Source organism: Xylaria bambusicola, assembly GCF_022495145.1.
Source record: "Xylaria bambusicola strain CBS 139988 unplaced genomic scaffold F5B22scaffold_14, whole genome shotgun sequence".
NCBI lineage: Eukaryota > Fungi > Ascomycota > Sordariomycetes > Xylariales > Xylariaceae > Xylaria > Xylaria bambusicola.
The window spans coordinates 111,538-136,811 of NW_025953567.1; the positions used below are offsets into that span (position 1 = coordinate 111,538).

Genomic DNA, 25,274 nt, shown 5'->3' on the forward strand with positions numbered 1-25,274 from the left:
CCGGACAAAGATCAATCTATGAGTTCAGATTCGACGCGTCGACACTGAGCAAAGAAATGCTCCAAGGTCCATCCTCATTGGGCAAATCACAACTTTCTGATGAAACTATTTACAAAGAATTCATCGTTTGGGGGTTGTAAACCATGTGAATAGGATTATGCTCAAATATAATAGCTATCGTCGACATCGCCATATAATTACTGATTCGAGCGAAAGTCCTAAGTGGGCCAATTGCATGGTCGGAACTCCTTTTCTATCTCGCAGGCCCTAGTTGTCACTTCGCCCATTAGCTTTGGAGACGCAGCGGCATCAATGAGAAACCTGCTGCCGTGACACTTTGCAGGACGACGCGTTACGTCAATCGGTCACAAGCCGACATGTATTAGTTTGATAAAGGTGCGAGGAAACTCATATGTACATAAATCCCCCCTTGAGGCTCGCTATCCTTGATCTCCCTTTTTATAATCCTCATTGACCAGCGAGGTGGGGTCTTCCTGAGACCTTTTGCTAGGCCTGTTCGCGATGAGACCTCGAGGAAAGCGTTAGATAGCATCAAGAGGCGGGACACACGCCACACCAAAACTGTCAATATATACGGCACGCTTTTTCATACCCATAATCTAACCTACCAACGCATATCCGCACGGCGTTCTAGCGTACTGCCTTTCAAGCACGCACCCGGGTTTAACGAGTCTCTCATCATATTCCACCAGCCGTGCCAGTCCTTTTACTATCCAAGTACCAGAAACTCCCGATCTTAAGACAGGTTCCCCAAGATGGATACATTTGATCAGGTCGTGTACAGAGGTGTTTGGGTGATACTCTTCCTGTACGCCGTCAGCACCACCATCGCCTTCGTTCGACAAAGCTACACTGCTTGTGTGGCATCTCTCATCTTTGCCTGCGTTCTCTTGCTAGATCTGTCTCTAGTCAATGTATGGTTCTTCATTCCATCATTCTTGTCCCACCTCGGGGAAATCGGCCTTCACGTTGACAGCGTTATTGACCTCGTTCGAGTCATACTCACGAGCGACGCTGCACAAGATGCCTATACGATGCTGCTAGGATCATGTAAGTCCAGGTCCAGTGATTCCCCATCGGTGTTAAATGCTCCGTCATATGGCTGTCGTCTGCTTTCAGCTCACCTGATTGAACTACCGATGTACACGTGTATCCTCAAGAATTACTGACTCTTACTGCGCAGTCGGGAGCGGACTTGCCGTATTCAATGCCGCAAGCATGTTACAAAACGAAGCCATGCGTTCCCAAAAGCAAAGGAGATCATCAGAATGTTTTATCGATCGCGTCTATCGAGTATCTGAATATTTAGACGTTAAAGATCGAGACGGGGACACTTTGCCTGTGTTCAAGTCTTGAATTCATCATCATGGAAAGGGTTCTTTCCCCTCGACTCTAAGATTTGTCAGAAAGTGATATACCGCCTTCACAGCCATGATCACTTTCTGCTCTGCTCATACGATTGCGCGTTATCGGTATCCTCGATTTATCTTGGTAACATATGTTCATTTGATTTCTTTTTTCTCAAGAGCAAACACATCGCGAAAGACACGGCCGCCCTTATAAGGCAATGAAACGATAATATAGTTATTAGATTGCCGGTTTTCTACATCACGCACATTTTGGGTTCATTACTGTTGAAAAAGGGGTAATGCAACATGACCCTGTCATTTGTCCCATAGAACAAATCATTATTTTTTTGGGGTGTCGTACTGGCCTTGTCCACCCAGGATTTATTTCTCCGCTAGTAGTAATGAAAGTTTAAATGGTATATCTGTCTGTATGATGCGTGACAGGTCGATAGACGAAGTAGTCAAACTTAGCGGCTAGTGCGGTTCCATTCAAGTCAGAACAGGCGACACCTGCAAACGCACCCGTAAAACTGCCATGGACCTGGTGCCCGCCACATTCGTCGGAGACAATCGATGCATCGAACACAGGTCCGATTTTCTGCAGTTCCGGATCACTCTCAAGAGCGTACCAGAATTGCAAATCGCGGCCGCGGACCGTGACGGCTAACTTGACTTTCCCCTCGTTAGGGATTCTCCTAGGCTCGGAGAAAGGGAGCTTGAGTTTCCCAAGCGGCCAGGACGCTTCGGACGACATGATGAGGAGCTCGCGCTGTCCGTCTGAGTGCGCCGTCACGGTCAGGTAGAAAAAGTTGAATCGGCTGTAGTAGGCCGTGAGTCCGGCGAACTGCCGCTCATCTTCGGGCGAAAAGTCTACAACGGTCTCGGCATCATAGGAGAAATGTTCTTGTCGCCGAGCTACCAGAGACTGCTCGAACCACGAGCCGATGGACTCGCGCCCGAATAAAGTAAGTTTACCATCCTCGAGAGCAAATATGCGCTCCGGTTCTGGCGTCCGGAGCCATTGGAAATCCTTGTGCAATTCATCGCCGAATGCGTATTTTCGCTCGGCCCAGTACTGTTTCTCGTCCCGTGCACCTGGTAACTCTACATGTAACGAAGGAACCGGTCCGTTCTTGACATAGAGCCAGTCATCCTCCCAATATGCCTCTTGAATCGCCGTCTCACGACCTAATACGCAGCGGCGCTCTTGGGTTGTCGGACGACCAGTTAGATGGACTAAATATGTCTTGCCATCCAGCGTCTCAACGATGTCGCCATGGCCAGCTCTCTGCAAGGCGGCATGCGGGTGATTCTTCGAGGACAATATGTGTTTATCAGGGTGTACGGTATAGGGACCCCAAATGTCACGCGAACGGGCGAGTGTGCAGGCATGGTAATACCCTGTACCTCCCTCTGCGGTAAGCAAGTAATACCAGTCATGTCTCTTGTAAAGGTGAGGCCCCTCTACTAAATCTAAGTCTGTGCCAAAGAAGATGTTTTTCCGTGGCCCGATCAGTTTCCCGGCGGCGGGGTCGAACTCTTGCAATACGATTCCGGCGAACGTCCGAGGTCGACCGCGATAGTCTGCTAGCATGTTGACGAACCATTTCCTTCCGTCGTCATCGTGGAACAGAGACGGGTCGAAACCAGACGAATTAGCAAAGACGGGATCGGACCAGGGGCCCTCTATGCTGGGAGAAGAGACAATATAGTTGTGAGTGTCCTTGAATGAGCCGTCTTTGCGTTTCACATCGGTGTACACGAGCCAGAACTTCTCGCCATCGTGAGTCAGGCAAGGGGCCCAAACTCCGCAGCTGTCCGGATTGCCGCGAATGTCCAGCTGGCTCTTCCGGTTGAGCGGACGGGTGACCAGCGTCCAGTTTGCCAAGTCCCGGGAATGGTGGATCTGAACTCCGGGGTACCACTCGAACGTCGACGTGGCGATGTAGTAGTCCTCGCCGACCCGGAGGATCGAAGGGTCGGCGTTGAAACCGGGGAGGATGGGATTTGTCACTAGGGGCATGATGGAAAGCTGTGCAGGTGTTGGTGTAGGGAACTGATATGGCAGACGACTATGCCGACTTCTTGTTATCGTGGGATCAGATTACACGAGCTCGTCAGGGCTTTAATATCATAGGCATGATATTCAAGGATGACGATTTCCGCTTCCAGCCCACCTCAAGCATCATCTTGACGGAGACATATAGCTATCATCGCATTGCCAAGACTCGTCGCAGGACCACGCATTTATCCGCAGAAACCCAATAGGTCAAAGCAGGGGAGGGGGCGCTCGAGTCTACAGTAGCACATCTTGTAGCTTAACAACCTCCGATTGTTGCTAATTGATGTGACCTAGAGCAACTTTAACCCTTACGAAAATGGTCACTATATTGCGCATGTGGTAGACGGCTTGGCCTTAACATTATAATGCATTGCGATTACCTAAGTCTTATATATTAGCAGATGTAGGCAAAATAAGTGAATACTAGATTAACTAAAATGCAGTTAAGAGTGAAGTATTCACGCACACAAGAGAACTCAACAAAGCTTACAGTAAGATATTCCTCTACAAGAGAATGAGAACATTGATCCTCGCCTCGCCTTGAGCTGTTAGAGCTCACGAGCGAGTGTTTCTGACTATCACAGGGCGTCTGCAATGAAGAAGGGGTGGCTATAGACTTTACTGGAGTGGTCTGAGGTACTAGAAGCATGCCCCAGCCTTGGTTGAGTCGGCTGTCATCTGGGTAATATTAAATCTCGTCTCCTGCTTTTTGTTTCGCTTATTCACATGATGGAAATCCTCATAGGGGCCCTGTACAAATCCACGCTAGCACACACCCACCTCACATTTCTCATGTGTCTGCCCTTACTGATGTAGCCTATATAAGGTTATTAGAAAGGAATTTCATAGGAGAAGATATGTTGCCCGTTGGGATGAACGATGCACGCCATTTGACCATGATATGAGAACATCCAATTGGCGGTTGCCGTGTAGCAATGGTGCAATAGCATATCTAATGAGACCATATTCCTCATCTTAATCCCATTTTGAAAATCCTAAATTGACCACTGTCAGAATCGGAACACCCTACAAAGAACAAAGAGACGTGAAGAATAGGGGCACGATGAGCTTTACAAACATACCTAGCGCAGCATGGCTTGGAATGCTAGTGAGGAGTTTCATCCAACTGCAATAACCGATCAAGTTTTGTTTGTGATATTTACCGCAACTCTCCTTTAGAGATCAAATCAACCATAAGATTTGCAGCTCAATCAATATGAGACTAAACTCGTTAATAAATCGTTCATTATCAGCTCTTGTGTAGATACGTAGTACTAGGTGAGCTCATGAGAGTCGTATTGTAAGTGTGGTTCTCAGCTCTGTCACATGTCCCACTATCCGGGGGTCCGTTGAAGTACGGCCTGCTTCAAAGTGGTGCAGTGCATTCATTAAATTGCATGTTCGTCGACTCGTAAGCCATATGATATCATTATCTAGGTATTACACATTCAAGCGTTTTCAAGCTCTTTTCTGCCACGGCTTCCATCCAACACTTATGCGCCGGCAGCGGGACCACCAATCCAGCTAGGGTTGAGCCGAGTAATGACTTCACGCTCCTTGTATAGACCATCAACGAGCCTGTTGAACCAAGTGGCCATTCGCAGCGCAGCCTTAGCGACCTGGATCTCAACAATGGGATAAGCACCCTCAGCATAACCGCTTGTGGCGATATCGGTAGCGTTGAAGTATTGAGAGTAGACGTAGTCGCAGGTCCACTCATTAGTGTCGCGGGCCCACGTCAAGGCGCATCCCTCTGGCCTTCCGGGGTCGCTGCAAGACACCCAATCGGCAGTTGGGACGAAGAAGTTGTCTTGTCGGATACGCGACACAACTTTCTTGAAGAAAGGCTGAATAGTATCGTTGTTAAAAGACTTAACGCCAGCGAGCTGGTAGATGATGGCGCCATCCCAGACCTGATTGCCACCAAATAGGTAGTCAGCTTGGCAATCCAGAAGCTCGTCATCGAGGGCGGAAGAATGAAGCGGTGCATGAGGTAAAGGGAGTACATACCGCGTGCAAATTCGTTGTAGCTCCATTGAAGTTAACGGGAAAGAAGTTTCCACCGGCAGCAATGCCGCTAACATGCAACGGCTGTGCCATGTCGCCGGTGAAGTGCGCGATGAACTTGACTGCTGCGGCGCAAGTCGCGTCCTCACCGTGGCGGATCTTGCCGAACTTAGCCTTTCGAATGCAGTCTTTCAAAATCTGGGTCTGATTCGTATAGGCACTGACGATACTGCCCTTCAACGTGTTATCACGGTTGGGATAAACTTGGATTCAGGTCAGCAACTCAATTCATTTGCTTCATATGATAGTAACATACCATTGCAGTAGGCCGGTGGGTCGTCCGCGGGATCGATGTAGTGCCACGTCTCAGTGTAGGCACCCTCTGGGGTTTTGCGATACCGATCTGGCCAGGCCGCTACCTGACCAAGACTGCCTTTATACTCAGGCTCTAGCAGTTGCCTGAGGATGATGCGGGTGAGAGGAGTTAGGAACTCCTCGGCGGCGAAAGCGATTTGTTGGTGCACTGCGTTGACCATCTGGGTTAGCGAGAGAGCCCCAGCATCACTCGACTAGACGACATATCTTGACGAATGGTCGGGTTCTTTTTCCTTACCATCGGTGTTCCAGGCGAGAGACGGCGCGGCGAAGATGCCGGCAAGAGCTGCGATCTTAAAGGCGCGCATCATGAATCGACCAAGTGTACCTCGTTGCGGAGTGGATCAGATAGCAGAACCTCGCCTCGATCGCAAGTCGCAGGAAGAGAAACAAGGTCGGTGAGAAGGGAAATTACGTATTTATAAATACAGCGCAGCCCATCGCGGCCGGCCAACGGCGCGGGTGCTTATCACCATGCGAGACCAATACGGGAAAATTCTCCATTGGCACTAGACCGACCCAGCGCGAGCCTCGAAGATGCACGTCCAGGCATTGCACGCAGCTAGGACGGTCAGAGACGGTGGCAAACCCAGAGAATGGGGATCGAGCTTTGTCCTGAAGAAGAAGTTGAGCGTGGAATTCCCGAGTGAGACGATGGCCTCGACGGGGTCGGAGACGGGGTTGGAGATTGCCTCGGTCGTTCGACCTGACTATTCTGGTTAGCCGTCTGTGCCTAGCCTGGGGCTTCTAGCTGGCTACTAGCTGGCTAGGACGGCTAGATAGGGCCTCTGGTACGCTGCTGTTCGCTCGCCTGGCCAGCTGGTAGGACCCTGCAGCACTGCTACAGATAACTAACAGAGGCTACTAGGTAGGGGGTTATAGTGGATTCCTAGGCCCTAGAGTACCTGCGCGGACCCAGATGTCCGGGTCGCAGCTACACGTCTCTTATCTGCTTTCGTGATAGCTCTGATAACTCAACCTCAGCTCCAAGGGTACGATCCGGGGTTTTTGTCCCTATCTGTCCTAGCGAGCCTAGGCCAACTTTCCAACTATTCTATCACTGCGTGCGGCCTGATCAGATCGCGAGGCTTAGCTGAGTGCATAGTCAAGGGCAGAGCAAGGGATCATCGCGATCGACATCTTCATATCCGCTCCTTGGCCGTTGAGCTGTGTGAGGCAAATGGTTGTCATTTCCCCCGTGGGCGATGATATCCCCATCGAAAGCTGCTTACTCAAGAACTCAAACTCCCCTCACTAGACAATCGTTTTACATACAAATATTGAGCAACGTGATCTTCGAGAAGATAAGTACCTCGAGACCGGTGACTTTAGGACGTGCGCCGGACAGCTAGGGTCAGATGTGGAGGCGGCCGTCCTCTTCCGCCTACAGCGAGCACGTGCCGAATTGCCTAGGTTGGCTGTTTATCATCTGCTTCAACAGGCGCTGAATCATCCTGGGTTTCTTCGGCCCCTTCTTTTCCCTCTTGCTTCTCTTTCATCTTCGTGGCCATTTCATTCTCAAGCTGTTGCCATCCTTCCTCTGTCGTGGGCGTGTTTTGAAACAAGGTGCTGAGAAGCACTCTATGAGCGGGAATGCGCTTAAATGACTCGTCCCACTGTCGGCCGTCTGGGAAAACTAGAGCTTCTGCATTGATGGCGACGGTCTTGCCGCATGTCTCGTGAATTTGGTCTTGGTTTTGGTTTTCTTGTAAGCTTGGTGCATATGCTGTTTGCCCTAAACTCGAGTCCGCGGATCCATGACCAAGCAGGAGGGACATCCGGAGTGCGTCTCTCATCAATTCGTTCTTAGCTGGAGGCGGCTTCGGGTAGTGGCTGAGAAGAACTCCGCGAAACGAGTCATCTGGTGGACAGGCTTCACCATCCATAACACCATGGACGTAAGCAGTCCCGACGAAGGCATAGAGTGGCTCGACCGAGGCCGTTGCTGCAGCACCTGAGTCATGACCGGTGACAGCTCCAGATTCCGGCGTAAGCGATCGAAGGATGACAGGGACGTTGGAGCCTTGTAGCAGAAACACATGGTCTCCAACTGAGACCTCTTTCTCCTGCCCAAACACAGTCGCAACCCCCGTGCCCATTCTTCCTTCCTTCGTGGTGAACAACTTCCGCGATTGCGTCCGGTCAAGAAAGCTTTTACTAATCTCCTGAAACACGAGTGGGCATTCACGAGCAGCCCAGTCTCTTGTTCCTGAAGGAATATCACGGCGGGCCCATTCAATCCATGTGAAAAGGTTTGTAATATCTTCGAAAACAGCGCGGCGAGTTGAGCCGTCACTGCATGTAATTGTGTCTCCAATGAGTGTTCTACCAAAGGCTTCGTTAACATGGATGTCTTGCTTATGAAGATATGCTTCTTCTTCATCCGTTGCACATTTCTCCAATGTAAGCTTTAGGCCGCCATCTATCCACCGCAGTAAAGACGTGATGGATATACTCTCAGGGGTTCGAGCTTCTGTGCTGTCTGCTATGACGTCGAGGTGATACCCAATGACACGCAGTTGAGCATCCTGGTGAAGCTCGACGCTGAGCCTTTCGCCGCTGTATGCACTGAAAAGATCCCAGAAATAAGGGTTGGGATTGAACGGAGAGCTTCCGTTGAAGTCGTGGCACCAAGATGGCAGATCATCGACAGAATTCTGCCTATCTGCATATGAAAGAAGACGCAAACTCCTGTCGTTTTGCATTATTTTGCACGTTGCACGGGAATAGACATTGGGTACTGGGAGAGAATAGTCTGGTCGAAGTAAGGTGTCTTCTGTGTGTCCACTGACGAGACCTAGAAGCCCGTACACTTGATCTCTCGGATCTGTCGCCTTTCTAAAATCAACGCCTCCTAGCATAGTATCGAACAACGACAGTTCATTGCCCATCGCACGAGAGGACTTCATCTTGCCAATGCTGCGGATTGTAGCTAAGTTCTTCAGAATGCTGTACAAGGCCGACCACTTGTTATTAGACTGCGCAGCACAGTGCTCATAACAACAGCCATAATAATGCTCGCGCATAGCCTTCTCCGCATCAATGAAAAGTTCAAGAGGGAGAATATGTCTGCCATAATGAATCAGCACACGGCGACCTAGGACCATCTCCTGAAAAACCCAGACTCGGCTCCAATATGGACTCTTCAGCAGAGCATCCAAAGCCTTCGTGCTCTTCTGCCACAGGTCTGAAGGGTATATTCCGATGTTGAAATCCGAGTAGCGCGGGTCTTGGAAGAACGGTAGCGTATTCAAATGGGCGCTGCGGGCGAGTAGCGTCAGCGTTGACAGAGCCCCTATCACAGGCCAGTCCGAGAAGTCATGCCCGTTGGTGAAAAATTGTCTCATCAGGGAAATGTCATTGTCAGTGTACCACTCCAACTTTTCGGAATGCAGTAGAGCTCCGAATGATCCATTGGCTACGCTTGGGACACCCTCGCTATCAGCTGGAGGCGCTCCTATCCAAACTAAAACTTGGGAAGCTGCCTGGTAAATATCACCCATCATTGCTACTTGCTGGGCTTTCTCATCGGTGTCCTTTTGGTTGATACAGACGGCATCGACCCAGAGTATTCGTGGCATATCTGGAGAACGCAAATGACGAAGAGCATTTGATAGATTCGTTGTAACTTGACATTTAGATCTCCCAATAGTGATTTCAGTCACTTGATTTAGATCTCCCCAGGTGTACGAAAGCGCCTAATACAAGGAGTTAGCGACCATTTGCAATCTGCGAGTAAATTGAATAAATGTATAGCATACTTCGAATTGGGCATTTCCGTCTAACTTCTCTGGCTTTATATTACAAATGATTTCATCATCACCTTTTCCGGGAAGTAACTCCAGCGTTCGGATGAGATCCTTCCCGACCGGGCAGGCTGCGTACAACTCAGAAGGAACATGCGTCTTGCCAATCACAGCGGGCGCAGTATCTGCATCGAGGTTCGATATTCCCAATTCTTTGAATATGGAAACCAATGCTGGCCGCTGCTGCATCATCTCCAACAAATTCTCTGCTTTGGCCAATGTCTCTTGAACATAGACCTTCTTCGCCCCATCTGGAAGATCGGGAAGTGCAAGCTTAGCGTTGGCGATAAGCCGAGCGAGACCAGTAGCTGCATCGCCATGTTTGATACCTTCAACGGAATACTGTACGAGATTCATTAAGAAAATATGTCTACCCTCCCCGGCTGCGGTGGGATCTTTGAGAGTAGTCTCGAGTAAGTTGATTGCTTCATGGAGATCGCCGACCACCTGGCTGCGTGTGAAGCGAGTATGTAGCGCTAGTCCTAGGACTAAGTTCGAGTTAGGCAGAACATCATCTAAGACCTTCACCTTGGTGGTGATGTAAGTGATGGTGGCTTCCAAGTCGTCGTCGCTTTTGCTAAGCTCAAATCGCGCCCAGTAAGCCCAGCCTAGACGTTGTACATATAAAGTGTGGACTCCACTGTCTCGTGTAGCCTCGATCACGGCCTGTATAGCAACAATATACTCTTCTGTTGACTCGACACTAGGTGAGAAAATGGCCTTGGTCTGCGCATAGAAGATAAACGTATCCGCTAAGCTGGGTATCTCCGCATGACCAAGCGGCAGTTCCTCTAACGCTTCTCGGGCGTACTGAATAGCATGATTGAGAGAGCTCAAAGATTTTGAGCGCTGGGCGTCGTCGAATAACACCTTAGCAACGACGCGGAGTCGTTTCGAACGATCGATGCCAGCCGGTACCTCCTGCAGGACTTCACGGAAAGTTTCCGATGTTAAAATATGAATAGCTTCTGCCCTAGACAGTCTGGTGCTGTTTGGGTGCGATTCCGATTCCGACGAAGAGGGAAGGGCGGGTTCCATCGTGAAATGAAGAATAGCGGAAAAGAATGATAACGATACCACGGATATGCATGATTGGGACGAAAGCTGAAGCCCATTTATACAGACAATTGGTATACCTAGGCGTCTCGAACAAGGTCACGTCGGCTTCAGCCGCACGCATTGAAACTCGCCACTGTCAGCTTCGCCGTAAACGATAGTCCCATCTTCTCCTCGGCACCTCATTTGGGTCTAGGCCAAATAACTCTATGCCTTGTAAGGCAGAAATTATTGCTTCCCAATGTGCCGCTGACATCATATTCCAGATTCCCGGTTGAAGAATAAGCTGCGGGCGGACGCTGGCTACCTTCACGTTCCACTCACATGCTTACCTAGGTAGATAAGCTAATATTTGGAGAATTATGAACATTTAGCATGTTGCTACTAGGCAGGCATTTTTATAAGGCGTAGCCTGGGGACGGTGGACCAACAATGCCAACAGTGATGCGTAGAACTTATTTTCCAACTTGACATCAACACCTTTAGCTAACTTATATATATATATCTTCTCAATCTAGGCATTACTGTATCAAAGGCGTTAAAGATCAGTAGGTGTTAAAGGTATTATTCATAAGTAAGCTGAAGGGGTATAGCCCGAAGGTAAGCGTCTTAGCAGGTGCCTAGCAAATCTCTGCTAGAGGTGCCGAAGACGCATGACCACCTCCGACAAAAACAGCTTAGACATCTAGATTGGAACGACGTGTAATTTGTCTTTAATTTTTGCACCGCATGAGAATGCTGTCACAACGAGTTTGTCAGAAGCCAATTGCAAGTTAATCAGCAAAAGACTACCCTAGCATGTCGGTCGGAAACCCATTAATTAGCCCCTTGCGGGCTGTCTGTTTCTAGTGGGCGCCTACAAGTAGTTCCTGACCAAGGATGGCCTTGATCTCTTCCAAGTATTTCTGGATGTCCTCTGGCTTCTCAAATCCGTCGTTGAAACTATATACTAGTCTCAACTGGTCCTGGAAGGTGTAAAAGAAGAACATACTCATGCCCATCACAACATCAACGCCAAACTTGAGGTCTTTGACTTTGATTGCATTGCCGTATTCGCGCTGCAGGTGACGCTCAGCAACGCCGAGGCTACTCACAAGGGCATCCTTAGGTACGGGGTTCGCGAGGAACTCGGGCGTCTGCACAGCTCCGCACAACACCCGCACGAAATGACCCTTCAACTCGAGCAGCTCGGGGTGACCTTTAACCGACGTCGCGTAATACTCGGTTAGAGATCGAACGAGGTCCCAATACGTGGTTGGGAGGTTGATTTTGTATGGCAAGGGGGTGTAGTAAACCGAAGCTGCATATTTGCTTGAGTTATATGGCGCCGGCAGGTATGGACGAAGGTTGAACTGGGTGGCTGTCACATATTCCGATAGCTTGGAGTTGGGATCAGCGTACTTCTCGATGGCCTTGATATAAGCGGCATGGACAGCAGCAGACACGCTGACGCCCTTGTTCTTGCATGCCGTGACTAGTGCAGCTGTGACATCCATGGGGAAAACCAGTTCAGTATTATGGCAATTGCCAGAAGCGGCCGCGCCCAACTGCGAAACAGGCCCGATTCCGGGGATGCTGCCGGCCCAGCTCATGAAGAGCGCCGTAGCTTTATCACTGAGCTCTTGAGTCGGCTGCTCAGAGTAGCCGAGCACCTTCTCCATGGCAGGGGCAAGGCGAGCTGGCTCATCGCCAAATTTGATGTCCGTGGCGGGATTCTGAAGGGCTTCAAGGTAGTTGTGCCAGAACAACATGATTCCCATGCCATCGACAGTGTGATGATGGCCTCGGAATACAAGTTCCGAGGACTTTGGAAGATAGTACAGCGTGGCCTGCTTGATGGGCTCCACAGACTGATAAAGTTCCTCAGCGTCAGATGCTGGTGAAACGATGAAAGTTGCTGCAAGCCAGTCTTCCAAAGCTTTAGCATCTGGAACTTCATACACCTTTTTCATTCCTTCAACAGTGGTCGCAATCTGAGGCTGCTCGTAACGTATCTGCTCCCAGGCACGCTTGAGGGCTGCTGGTGCATCTGAATGCGTTAGTTCAAGCTCGATCTTAGAAAAGAGAGTGTAGTGTTCTTTTCCACTACATAAGTCTGCGGTAATGTTGGCCATAACGACAAAGTAGCCCTCGAGGCCATCTACTGGGCGCTCCCAGCGTCTATCTGACACCTTAGTCCACGACATTGTGACTTTGGTCCTCGAGTGATGAAGTGGTCTTGTTCTCTCTCTCTCTCTCTCTCTCTCTCTCTCTCTCTGTGTGTGTGTGTGTGTATGCTTGTGGCTCTGACATCATACAAAGTGCGTATGCTTATAGGAAGGGACACGCACACTTTCCTGAGAAGCTAGCGCGAAGGGCCATGTAGATCACATCCTAATTATAGGATTCACGTAAGCTTCGTTAGACCGAAAATATAACAGTTATCCTACCTACGCTATTAGACGGCGTAGGTCTACTTGTGGACAATGTTGGTGATGCAGCGCTTGTAGCTAGTCATAGTCCGCGATCCTGGCTGCAAGAGTCCAACAGCACTACTAATTCGAGCAACAATTCTAAAAGATTCCCAAAAAGATTCAATGCTCACTGCCTCGCACGTCTCAGGTTACCTCTTACTCCCCTGCACGGTTCAATTCCTCAATCGAGCTATCAAATGAACTCTGTTTGGTGTCTGCAACTGTTACCTATTTATTCTACTACCACTTGAATGGCATCTCCTAATATCCAGCCATTGGGAAAAGGTTTCAGTATGATCATGGCGCTAGACGTGCTAGATGAAAGTCCCGACTGTAGACCGGGCCTGGTTACGCTATGCATCGTCTTGATAGTTCTCGTGATCATTGCGACCATTGGCCGTATTGCATCCAGAATTGTAACCAAGGAGTACTGGTGGTAGGATGACTGCTTCGCTCTGTTCTCTTCTTATGCGAGTCTTCTTTTTACTATCGAGCGCTCGAAGCATGTTGATTTCAGCAAGCTTAAATCCATTCGCCGGCCGGGTCTATAGGGGTCATCATCTCAGCATTACAACTGCTCGTGTTAAGGCAGTTTTCGACTTCACACTGCTTGTTTAGGATTCTCCTCTACTGGACGGGCAACTTCCCTCCTTCCAATGCATTTCCTAGCACCTACTATTAGTGCAAGAAGTGGAACTGCCATATAGGAGTCTCGAAAGAGTTCCAGCTTTAGCACAGTCGATAACAGGCTATGCTCTAACATTTAGGGATTGAATAGATGTTCGCCGCTTGTTATTAACGTAAGTGCACTAGCACATCGTATATTCACAAGTACAAAACTCGAACGCAACCAGACATACGTCAGGCGTCCCCCCACCCCTCCCAATACCATTTGAATTTGAACCGGATCCAGGAAGTCTTATTAGCACCCATTCAAGTCACTGATAGGTATTCCTTACAAGCTTCTACCGGTATAAATACGGAGGGTCTTGAATAAAATAACAATTATCTTTAGGATTAGCTAAGCGAAACAGGAAAAGGTTAACTACTAAAGCAGACAGGGAGGACAATAAAGTGGACAGGGTAGGGTGCATATATCGAAAGAAAGCTTCAAGATTTGGTCGTACAAATTCCGAGTAATAGACCAAATGGTATAAGTCCATAAAGGCATAGTCTAGCCCTATTATATAATAAAAAGGCGTACCACGCCATGATACCCCTAGAGAGGTTCAGCGATAGGGTAGCTTCAGCCAGAGGCTATTACTCCCCATGACGTTAAACAGATCAACCAATCAATCAATCAATAAATCTCTACTGGAAGGGCCGCCCAACGCGATGGTCAAAGGATTATCTACGTTTAGTCCGGTTCAATATGCAGAGGTCACCGCTGTCTTCTTAGACGAGCAGTTTTTGTTTCTATTCAGCTAAGTCACACGGGAATTGTAGTTTTCAAGGAAACAAACTTTTGAAGCATGCACTTTTACCCCTATCTGCAGACTTAAGTCTGTGTTAATAGGTCAGTTATGATTACTTAAAAACGGTAAAAACTCTAGGATATGCCTCACCCTCCCAAGGCTTTCCTACTAAATGTCTGGCTGTGATCAGTCCAAGACTTGTTCTTCCATGTATGGTTATCATGCGGACCGCGGGTAAGAAATTGTTAGAAAGATTGGGTACATAAACTTCATGTACCTGAGTACTGAGTTGTGCCTAGGCAGTCATGTCTCACAAACACACTGCTTCTCTAGTCGATAGCCATTTATATTCCCCATCAGTAGATAGTACTCACGACGAAACACCATTTCTGGATGTATCTGTGGATATATATCATAGCTTCACTTTGACGCTAATCAACTAACGATTTTCTCACTGTCTTAATATTGCGATTCCAACTCCCGCTAACATGCAATATTAAAACGCACTTTCAAATCTCCTGTACCCTCCATTCAGCCAAGTCGATTCAGATCTGGGAAATTGGTCCAAGTCGACGTTGGTACCCATCTGGACTTTGTAGAGGAAGACGTAGCTAACGTAGCAAGAAGCGTTCGAACCGAAATCCCATCCGTCGGGCAGCAAGACGCAGCCGCCAAATTCTACACAGCTCGTAAACTAGACGCTGCACTACGGCACCGGGCCGATGATTACATGGAAACCGAACGCGCCGAAGTTATGGCAGTCATGCTGTACTCCCCCAATGTGGTTTTTACAAATCCAGATGTTGCGCATTAGACGCTCGATAGTCTAATGGTGTTCCCAACATGTGCGAGTCTTGTTATCTTCTCCTCGGTTCCGTACCCATGTATATTCTGCATCGGAAATCTAACAATAATGATGCTAGATATTGAAATTTAATACTAGACCGCAGAGACCCATCCCATGCGAATCATCGTTGAGATATCTAAAAACCTTTCACAGGCCGATGGAATTCGATTTCACCACCTTGGAGGTCGGGAAGCACTACAACACATAGATGGTATAATTTCGCAGTAGACGGTTGATTAGATGAATATTCATTGACTTCCCCTTCGAGGAAAATGACAGCAACCTCGGTTTCAACGGACAGATCTATTTACATTTACGTCACTCGTCGCCTCATGGATCCTAGCTGAAGCATACAATGTACGGCGACTTGGCCTGGGCACACGGTATCAGATGGCTTGCCTTCATCGGAGTCCAGCGGCAATATTTTTAAGTTGTTTCACCTCTGATCAATGCGGACGCACAGTAACTTAAAGGTAGTTGAAATGTTTCGCAAACGTTTCAACAACTTCTCCTAGACTTTGAACCTCGTTAGTATATATGAGTTCTCACCCCCAATCGCTCTATGCGTCCAAGGCTTGTTCTGTACCAGCTTATCATGTCAAGATAGTCACGCCCTTAGCTGATTGGTCTAGATAGACCCTTGCATTGTTTCTCTCCTTTACTTTATTTCATTATAGAGATTGTCGACCGCGAGTGAACAGAGGCCATAACTGCACACTATAAGTTGCTGACGGCCGTCGTCTGCCTAGTGTAGGGTGGGTTCTCAACAGAGCGCTGTCCAGGCCAACTAACTCCAGGCATCCCCTCTGCTGCCTGGGACCAACTAGGTAAGCATTCCCTAGATAGCACACACCGCTATCTCCGTCGCAACATGTTGCCTCTTTGCGCCACCAACAGCACCCAACAGCAAACAGCATAAATATGAGCCTTCTGCCATGGTGCTGCTATCGCATCGGTGCTACGACCGCATGGCTTTGGACAAGGTCTCTTGACGTCTGTCAGCACTAGTTTCTGCGGCCCTTCAACCTTCACACACCTTCACACTGGACTCTTCCAACCCCAGATTACGAGCGTCGTTGCTGCGCCGATCCAAAGTGTGAAGTGTAGTCACGATGCCCGAGTATCCCGGCTTCGGTCTACGGCTACGGCATCATCCCCAAGAGTTTGGCGACATCTATCCGACCGGCCATCATGAACAGTGTCTTATTGAGAAGCCGCCCCCTCTGCACGTCCGAGAGGTGGCCATGATGCATGTCATGGACAGGCTCACGGATAAGCCCGATTGGGACAAGAAAGTCTTCAATGACGAGATTGTCGCTCGTTGGCGCGCAGAAGCCATCGCCTACCCGGATGATGTCCTGTGGAAGCTAGCCGCGACTCATGCGTCTAGTTCGAGAAACCAATTTAAAGGCATTATGACTGAGAGAATGTTCGACTACGTAAGTGTAGCCCTATAAAAAACGAGAATACCAATGATAGGGGCTACTACATTTCTTGTGCTAACGAATTGAAAGTGCATCGAAGAACTTCGAGGCAAAGCCAAGTACTTTGCTGATACTGGCATTGTCCCTACGCTGGACTCCAGCATCGCGACCGCTGCTAAATCGGACAAACTCGTCCAGCCTGACTTGAGGGAAATGCTTCACCAAGGTTTTGACAGATTAAAGAAGGATCAATCAAATACTCCAGACTGGCACCCGGGAACTGATGGAAAGGTCTTGAACCTTGTCCATCCATCCATGTATCCGCTTGTGTATAAGTCGACCAAAGTGTTCCGGGATGAGGTCGTCGGCGTTGCCGATGCTATTGACAGATGGGCAGGGAAAGGCACCATCATCTGCAATGATGAAGCGGGGAGCGAGGCTCCGGATTTTGCGTCTTCTGAATGCTGGTCAGAGAACTACCAATGGCTTCCATCCAACCTGGCTCTGCATGATGACGGCTCTGTGAAGTTTACAAGCTACATTAATAACCTACACCCTACCAAATATCCCGAGATCTATTCTGCTATTGAGCACCTTGTCACGAAGGCATTGCCCATGTGGGATCAGTGTCTTTGGACCCAGCTAGACTACGAAGGGAGCACCCACCCAGGCCGACTTACTCCTCGTTTCTCCCTTCCTACTTACCCGTCGTAAGTGCTCCTATCACTAAAGAAACCCTGTCGCCTTGTTAATCGTCAGGTAGAGATGATAATGAGGAGCTTTGGATCCCTCCGTCGTGGGTAGCTCTGATGCCAACCGCGCCCAATCTGGACGACAACACCAAGACTGAAGAGGAACGCCAAGAAGCCGAATGGGCTCTGGAAGACGAGTTGCAGGAAACGTGGCGGGAGACCCGCCAGCCAGTGATACCGGAGCCCAATCCTTTCGAGGAGGTTGAATACTCTCCCCACAGCCGTCTTTTCGAGAACTTCAAAGACACTGGGCTTCAGATTATCGTTAAGATGGTCTCTATCGAGCTGACGCCGGAAAACCCCACTTACCCTCACGGTTCCTGGCACGTAGGTGCTTGTCTCTCGGTCTCCAATACCATTCACGCTAATTGAAAACTCGCAGGTCGAAGGGCAGATAAACGAGCATATATGTGGCACTGCTCTTTATTATCTCGACACTGAGAACGTTACCACGAGCAACCTCTCCTTCCGGATGCAAACCGATGATTTCTTACATGACAAAGAACCATGGACAAACCTCGGCCAAGACCAGTACCATTGGCTAGAATTGGTACATGGGACTAATATGGGGCCGTCTTGGGGGGCCTGTGTTCAAAATTTTGGGAACATCGAGACCCTCCAGGGCCGTCTCCTTGCATTTCCTAACAGCCTGTGAGTTATCCCTTACATACTAGCTTCACGCAATCACCAATTCTTTACTCACAATCCACAGTCAACACGCTGTATCACCGTTTGAGCTAGTCGATAAAACGAAACCGGGCCATCGTCGCTTCATCGCCTTGTGGCTAGTTGACCCGAATATACGCGTTATCTCCACGGCCAACGTCCCGCCACAACAGCAAGACTGGTGGATAGAGTCAGCGTTTGGACGAACTCCAGAGTCGCAACAAGCAGCACTCGCCAAGCTCCCGGCAGAGCTCGTGCAGCTGATGGAAGAAAAGGGGTCAATCGGAAAGACGCAGCTAGCCAATATGCAAGGGAGACTTCCCGTCGAGCTTTTGGACATAGTGCGTAGGTATTTCGATGAGTCATCGCTGCTGATGAGCACCGAAGATGCAAGGGCTCATCGGCTGAAGCTCATGGAGGAACGCACGGCTTTTGTGGATTCGGCAAATAACCAATTGATCCACTGTTCTTATAATTTCTGTGAGCACTAGTTACCCGATGAAGCGATGGATTCACCGTTCGCTCGGCAAGGGAAGGTCTTGTGACTTTGTAGGGTCTCGTTAGTATGCTACGAAGTTTTACTCTAGACCTTATGTCTTCTATGCCCTGCTGGAGGCCAACCATTGCAGCCAAACAGCTGGGGACACTTGGAATATTCATCAGTTACTTGCTTAGGATCTTACCTCTGCTCCTAGTCAACTTGTTAGAAGGTCTCTTCACCTACCTACAATATATTGCTAGTTATCATATGTGTTGCCTGCTATGGCAGACTTGATGCTCTAGTTTAATGGCCATGCCTTAATTGGATGACCATGACTCTTTGCTTATGCAACATGCATGAGGCGCTTTGGTGGTGAGCCACAGATGATCTCGGATGAGGTTGGGTTAAGCTAGGTTAGTTTGTCTCTTAATTACCTGCCGCTCCATTCCGGGGCCGGCGCCGGGAGCTCACCGAAAATCTATCCCCACGGATGTATTATGCTTGGTCATGCTTAGTCCTAACTATAACCGTGTGTTGAGTAGGATGAACATTTATACTCTCGGACGTTCGAGCAGTTTAACGGTTATTATGTAGCCCTACCTACGTTCAACATATACGTAGACAGGGGTCTGTTAAGAAATGATTTTCATCAGAAACAAGCAAGATGTGGAATCATTGTTACCAAACGGGAAATACCGCATTTATTATAAAGCTGAGAAATTACTATGGCGTTAACTGCCTAGTTAGGATACCTACTAACCACGCAAGGTAGTGACGTATGCACAGCGTAACGGATACTGCATTCAGCACTCATCAACATACTACCGTAAGTATTTCCTCCTTCGACTATCACGCAGGTGCTGGCAGTGCGCTGAAGGAAAAATGGGGGTTCGCAGATTATTACCTCTAAAATCAGCAAGTGTGTGGGGGGTGAGCGGGAATAAAGCTTAAAGTTTATTGTCTTCCCGCAGCATCTCTCCCGCGGGGAAGAAAATCCAATCAAAATAGCAATTCAGTTCATATTTTCCATCTTAAAACTTATTCCCTTCAGATACGTTTCAGGCGATGAAAAGCCAAGACACCCCTCCTTCAGCCTTAGGTAGAGTAGTATTCACCCTGTTCCTCCGGGCTCGCTTAGCTCCCATATTAGCTGGTTCTGCGGAGGCCGTGAGCGGAATCGGAGATTCTTCCTGAATATCTAATCTTCTCACAAATCTTGGAAAGTGTGAAGTCCGAGAACGTGGCTTTTAACTCAGTCTCTACGTTTCAGAATGGATCTCGATACAGATATCATCATTGTCGGCGCCGGCATGTCCGGCCTCGCTTTCGCCGTTCAGCTTGTGCGGCAATACGGGCACCGGAACTTCGAAGTCATCGAGAAATCAAGTCGGATCGGCGGCACGTGGTCGGCGAATACGTACCCCGGGTGTGGCGTAGATGTAATTTCCCCCCTTTTTCTTTCGGTGACTTCATGTTGAGGATGACAATTGTTCTAAATTGATATTGCGACAAGGTTGCTGGGCACTACTACCAATATTCATTTGCCTTGAATCCGAACTGGTCCGTCAAGTATCCGCTGCAGCCCGAGATTCTCCAATACTACGAGGATGTCGCGGATAAGTACTCCATTGGGAAACATATCAGATTCCAGTCCATCGTAACATCAGCACGTTGGGATGAGTCGTCCGGCACATGGCTGGTATCTGTCAAGAACTTGGAGACCTCAGACACATATAACCACAGGTGCAAGATCCTTGTTTCCGCCGTCGGTTTCCTGTCGGTGCCAAATCCGAGTGGTATCCCTGGGGTCGCATCCTTCCATGGCCCGATCTTCCACACCGTCGACTGGGACCATTCATTCGACTACAAGGATAAAGAAGTCGTCATCATCGGTTTGTGTTCTCTTTATTTGCATATCGGTACGCTTATGGACTAACGATGGGAAGGTAACGGATGCAGCGCGACTCAAGTTATCCCAACCATAAGCCAAGGCGACGGAGCTGTAAAGAAAGTAACACAATTCGCACGCTCGTCACAATGGGTTTTGGAGCGCCCTAATCCAGCTCATTCAAGTCTCTTTCAGTGGACTATGAGATGGGTTCCCTTAGCCATGCGCACTTACCGCTTCGTACAGAACTACTATACAGAATGTGACTTCAAGAGCTTCCCTATCGAGAGTGGTGCGCCGATTCGGGACTTGTATAAGAAATATTTCGAGGCGTATATTCGGAGAACGTCTCCTGAGAAGTACCATGAGTTTCTTCTTCCGAAGATCGAAATCGGATGTAAACGCCGCGTCATGGATACAGATTACCTAGACTCTCTACACCGTGACAATGTTGAACTAGTGTACAAAGATCCTATCGCCGAGATTTTTGAAACCGGAGTGCGCACGAAGTCCGGTAGAGTCGTGACTGCAGACGCCATTGTCCTCGCGAACGGCTTTCAGGTTCTCCGGCCCTTGGTGGCCCTCAACATATGCGGAGAAAATGGTCTCACTGTTGCGGATCATGTAAGTTCAGCTCGATCCGACAAGAGGTTACCACTAATAAGTCGGTTACTAGTGGGATAAAGTCAGTGAAGGGTCGGCATCGGCGTACTTCGGCACCTGTCTGTCCGGATTCCCTAATTTCTTCATTATGATGGGCCCTAATACGGCCTCTGGTCATGGAAGCGTAACATACACCACTGAGTGTCAGATCGGCTTCACCCTCCGAGTTATCAAGCCCATCTTGAATGCGCTTAGGGCGCAGCGGTCTCGACTTCCTGTGATTGGGCAGAAGACGGATGTAGTGAGGTTGAAGCCCGAGGCCGAAGTAGCCGACATCAACACTACACAAGAAAGGTTGAAGAATCTAGTTTGGTCATCTGGATGCAGCTCCTGGGCATTGGACCCTAAGAACGGACGCAACACGACAATGTACCCTGATTTCCAGTTCAAGTACTGGCTCCGAAGTATATTTATTCCCTGGCGCGACTTCGAGTTTTCTACCTCGCAGCCCACCGCTGCTGTTATTGCACCAAAGTCGCTTGGCGTTGGCAGCTGGCTAGTTGCTTCGACAAGCGTTGCGGCGGTGGCGTATGTGATATACCAGAGATCACCCTTGGGAAGCTTACGCTAAGAAGGAAATATGGATGCGTGAGCAGTAAGCAGGTGTAGTTTGGAAACATACTTGAACACCATGATATTACATACGTAACGTTATTATCTATAGATGACTCTTTAACTTTAAACCCCATGAGTGATCAACTAAGAAGGCGACAATGTCCGTTTCCCAATACATCTGTTCAGAAGCACTAATATACCTTGTCCACTAGCGACAGTATTATCAAACGTATCCTCTCTCAAACCTCCTGAAGCGACTGCGGTGTAAGATCTATGGTCGCATAAGAGCTCTTGGATCAGTCCCAAGGAGTCTTCTTAGACTTATTCCATTTCAACTTGCTCCGATCTCCCCAACTCCACCAGCCACTCCCACCCATCTTTGAAACCCATTCCCTCTGTTCCCATGAATTCTGCATATACCCTCGTTCCCTCCCGGCTTCTTGCTCCTCCAGCACCGGATCTTTTTCAAGGGTATTTTCCCAGGGCCCTTGCAAGACACCGGTCATGTCCAGGCGAACTTGGTCCCACATCACATATCCCCACTCGCGAAGCTCTGCACGATCCTCTTGATAAACCCAATGTGATTGAAGCTCCTCTATGTGTGCCCACCTCCAGGCATTCTTCGGGCCAGAATTCAGGTCGTTGTAGAACGGCTGCTTTATATAAAACTTTTCGTTCTCTGGCGTTATTTCTCCTAACTCAACACCATCAGGATGTTGCTCATTTGCTTCTTCTTCCAATCCCGCATAAAGGAAGTCACTGTTGAAGTTCGGACAATTGTTAGCGTCTAGGGCCCGATATCGTTCCTCATAGGTTTCTGCGCGGGAAATCTCGTGTATTTTCTCCAGCCCTAGCGATAAAACAAATTGGATGAAGGAGTTGTCGATTTGATTGTCATACTCTACATTCGCGGAACCCCAGTCAACGTCGTGTTCCGCGACATCGTTAAACGCTAGTTTATTGAAGTAAGCCTTAACTCCTTTCTTTGACTACTTGGAATAAGGGGAACTTACATGGTGAAACGGTTCTTACCAGAAAATCGTGAATGCAGCCAAGCTGCTCGTTAGGGGGCAAATTTCGCGAAGAACAGCCGTTTCCGCTCGCTGTATACAGTTGATTTTATGTTTGAGGACCTCTTTCCTGGAATTTCGCGGAATAGGTTGCAGTGAATCTCGAATTGATATAGTGCTCGCTCTATACGGCAACGCTCCTGAAGCGTTGGGGGTAAGTTCAACCGCTTGAGCGGACCGTGTGACAGGGCGACGATCAAGAAGTCGTCGGCAATTGCGTCTACGCAGGAATGTAATCGACTAAGCCGGAGCGCATTTTGTAATGACCATAGCCTAGGATGTACTGATCGCTGGTGAAGGTATTGAGCGACAAAGTCTAAGATAGCTTGAAAGCACTTAGAGTCTGGGTTATGTGGGTGTAGCTGCGCAGACTCGAACGCCGCCGTGGCCTCGGGAAGCACATCGGCACTTATCTGGTTTGATAAAACTCTAGTAGTGATTGCCTCCTCGACATCTAAAAATACGCAGTAGAACAATGAACATGACAAGACAGCTGCATGTAATGACGAGACAACCGGAAGAGATTCCAGTATTTCTCTTAGTAGTTCGACTGGCAGCCCATTTATGGGGCTTGGCTGAAGCCCATCACCTTGAGTCATCCTCGGGGTGAGTATTTCCGCATAGCCTGTAAATCAGTTGAGAGGAAAGATTGTAGATCTCTCTACGCAGTTGGTATGAGTTCAGGTGAAGAAGGAGAGCTTCAGGGGGTCGGGGAAATAAATGAGGAGTCATCACAGCTACACGATGAAATGCATTTGAAGTATCACCTAAGGTTACCTGTCATGTACTACGATACTCGGTATCTGGCCCTCTGAGGTCATTCGGTATGACGAGATAGGCGGTGAAGTGTGCTCGGGCCCCTCAATTGTAGAACACCGGCGTGGCAGGTTGATTCCTTCATATTACATGTGACCGAAGGCTGGTGGAATAAGGAGCAGGCATACGCGGCCGCCGTAGTGATGTTGTTGAGCCCTGTACGTATGTACGCAATAGCCAGAAATAACCGTCGTAAACTAGGATATGCTACAATTACATGAATTTCTATGTCATTAGCTCCATCACACATTTTCACTCTTCATCTCCATCAACGAACATCGACTTGACTATCCCTTGCTTCTCCGTGCGGTGGCACGATTTGGGTCTTCACCCAAGCATTCCTGCTTCATAGCAGACAATGCACAATGTCTGCTCCCTAGACACTGTAGCCACCAGCTCGCTTGTTACATTTGTGTTTAGCAGTCAGCCGCCTGAGACTCCCTTTTATCGGTCAGGAGACCTGGTCTCTTTGGACCTCCAGAATATAGGGGCTCTCCCTGTCTTCTTGTCGGCCGAATATGACGTGACAGGCGTTGGATAGATGGCAACCATCATGGAGATGCTACCCGAGCTGAGTATAAGAGCTTATATTTCCTCCCATTGAACTGTTCTTGGGCTTTCGTCTCAAACAAAGCTACCCTTTTCGTCTATTCACTACTCATAGAAACGCTCGAGAGATCATCAGTACCATGTCATCTAACAGCGGGCCTCATTTCGATGAAGATGGCCACTGTTACTATTTGATCAATGGACAGCCTGTTTGGGGCACTTCGAGTCGGACCAACCCGTTCTCAAAGAGTGGCTCTGATCGTACGATTGCGCGCACAGTCTCCTCGAGGTTCGAATCCCATAGATTTCCTTCGAGAAACCGGACCGAACCTCGAACACCTTCTCCTAGCGACTTAAACAAGAGGTTCAAAACTGGGTTTCCTCCTCGGTTCGAAGCAGGCCGCTACCAAGGAAGCGCACCTGCGAGTGTTGCCAACGATTACTACAGAGACGTTTTAGAGGTAAAGACGAACAGACACGGCCCCCCTCTCAACAGCGAATATGTGAGGCGTTGCAATGAGTATCACGATATGGACCGTGCGGCCAAGGCGGCTGCGATAGATTATAAAGCCTACTTCAACACAGCCACCAAGCAGACGAATAGAACTCGAAACGCCAGTCCCGGTATCTATGAAGGCGATCCTTGGGAGACTGTGGACTGGCATCAAGGTGCAGCTGTATACGCGGATCGTGCTCGAACCTGTTGCCATCAGTAAGCACAGCGCCTTCGAAATATCGTACAAGTGATATAAACTAAAACTGGTAACCTCAAGGGGTGCTGATGGTCATGGTGACGTTAGCGCAGCCTACCTAGGTTACCACAAACGGAAGGACATAAAAGGCCATGAGCTTCGAGAAACGATGCTGAGGGATGATGGGATTCGCTTTGATCGTAGGTACAGAAAGCACTGCGATTCCCACCGTAATTTGCCACCAGAGCAATAATATTGAGCATCCACGACTCGGCCAAAGTGATCAAAAGCAGAATTCATATCTCCCTTGTTGGTGTACTACGATTG

The 25,274-nt window shown here is 48.8% G+C and overlaps 8 protein-coding genes across 8 annotated transcripts; 3 read left to right on the forward strand and 5 right to left on the reverse strand.

Moving 5' to 3' along the window:
* Positions 1-141: 141 nt before the first annotated feature.
* Positions 142-1,578, forward strand: F5B22DRAFT_84067 (uncharacterized protein). Its single transcript, XM_047980614.1, has 2 exons — positions 142-1,071; positions 1,205-1,578. Exons 1-2 carry the CDS (start codon positions 777-779, stop codon positions 1,375-1,377), a joined length of 468 nt encoding a protein of 155 aa, XP_047832033.1. The 5' UTR covers positions 142-776; the 3' UTR covers positions 1,378-1,578.
* Positions 1,485-3,582, reverse strand: F5B22DRAFT_84047 (glycoside hydrolase family 43 protein). Its single transcript, XM_047980613.1, has one exon. The coding sequence runs from the start codon at positions 3,391-3,393 to the stop codon at positions 1,780-1,782; it is 1,614 nt and encodes a 537-aa protein (XP_047832034.1). The 5' UTR covers positions 3,394-3,582; the 3' UTR covers positions 1,485-1,779.
* Positions 3,583-4,788: 1,206 nt separating this feature from the next.
* On the reverse strand, positions 4,789-6,674 carry F5B22DRAFT_84129 (nuclease P1). The gene is made up of 4 exons (XM_047980615.1): positions 6,053-6,674; positions 5,756-5,962; positions 5,443-5,702; positions 4,789-5,345 (listed from the first exon to the last, which is right to left on the reverse strand). The coding sequence occupies exons 1-4, from the start codon at positions 6,123-6,125 to the stop codon at positions 4,926-4,928; spliced, it is 960 nt and encodes a 319-aa protein (XP_047832035.1). The 5' UTR covers positions 6,126-6,674; the 3' UTR covers positions 4,789-4,925.
* On the reverse strand, positions 6,600-11,057 carry F5B22DRAFT_84137 (heterokaryon incompatibility protein-domain-containing protein). The gene is made up of 2 exons (XM_047980616.1): positions 9,576-11,057; positions 6,600-9,512 (listed from the first exon to the last, which is right to left on the reverse strand). The coding sequence occupies exons 1-2, from the start codon at positions 10,656-10,658 to the stop codon at positions 7,224-7,226; spliced, it is 3,372 nt and encodes a 1,123-aa protein (XP_047832036.1). The 5' UTR covers positions 10,659-11,057; the 3' UTR covers positions 6,600-7,223.
* Positions 11,058-11,261: 204 nt separating this feature from the next.
* On the reverse strand, positions 11,262-13,241 carry F5B22DRAFT_601080 (uncharacterized protein). The gene has a single exon (XM_047974584.1). The coding sequence runs from the start codon at positions 12,860-12,862 to the stop codon at positions 11,522-11,524; it is 1,341 nt and encodes a 446-aa protein (XP_047832037.1). The 5' UTR covers positions 12,863-13,241; the 3' UTR covers positions 11,262-11,521.
* A 3,262-nt stretch (positions 13,242-16,503) lies between these two features.
* F5B22DRAFT_645180 (uncharacterized protein) lies at positions 16,504-18,724 on the forward strand (the record flags this gene model as incomplete). The annotated part of the gene is made up of 5 exons (XM_047978545.1): positions 16,504-16,830; positions 16,906-17,525; positions 17,579-17,894; positions 17,950-18,218; positions 18,280-18,724. 5 exons carry the CDS (start codon positions 16,504-16,506, stop codon positions 18,722-18,724), a joined length of 1,977 nt encoding a protein of 658 aa, XP_047832038.1.
* Positions 18,725-19,419: 695 nt separating this feature from the next.
* On the forward strand, positions 19,420-22,127 carry F5B22DRAFT_84157 (putative monooxygenase). The gene is made up of 4 exons (XM_047980617.1): positions 19,420-20,153; positions 20,228-20,606; positions 20,661-21,226; positions 21,279-22,127. Exons 1-4 carry the CDS (start codon positions 19,986-19,988, stop codon positions 21,834-21,836), a joined length of 1,671 nt encoding a protein of 556 aa, XP_047832039.1. The 5' UTR covers positions 19,420-19,985; the 3' UTR covers positions 21,837-22,127.
* F5B22DRAFT_654276 (uncharacterized protein) lies at positions 22,117-23,956 on the reverse strand (the record flags this gene model as incomplete). Its single annotated transcript, XM_047979789.1, has 4 exons — positions 22,117-22,772; positions 22,834-22,879; positions 22,932-23,298; positions 23,835-23,956. 4 exons carry the CDS (start codon positions 23,954-23,956, stop codon positions 22,117-22,119), a joined length of 1,191 nt encoding a protein of 396 aa, XP_047832040.1.
* Positions 23,957-25,274: the final 1,318 nt, after the last annotated feature.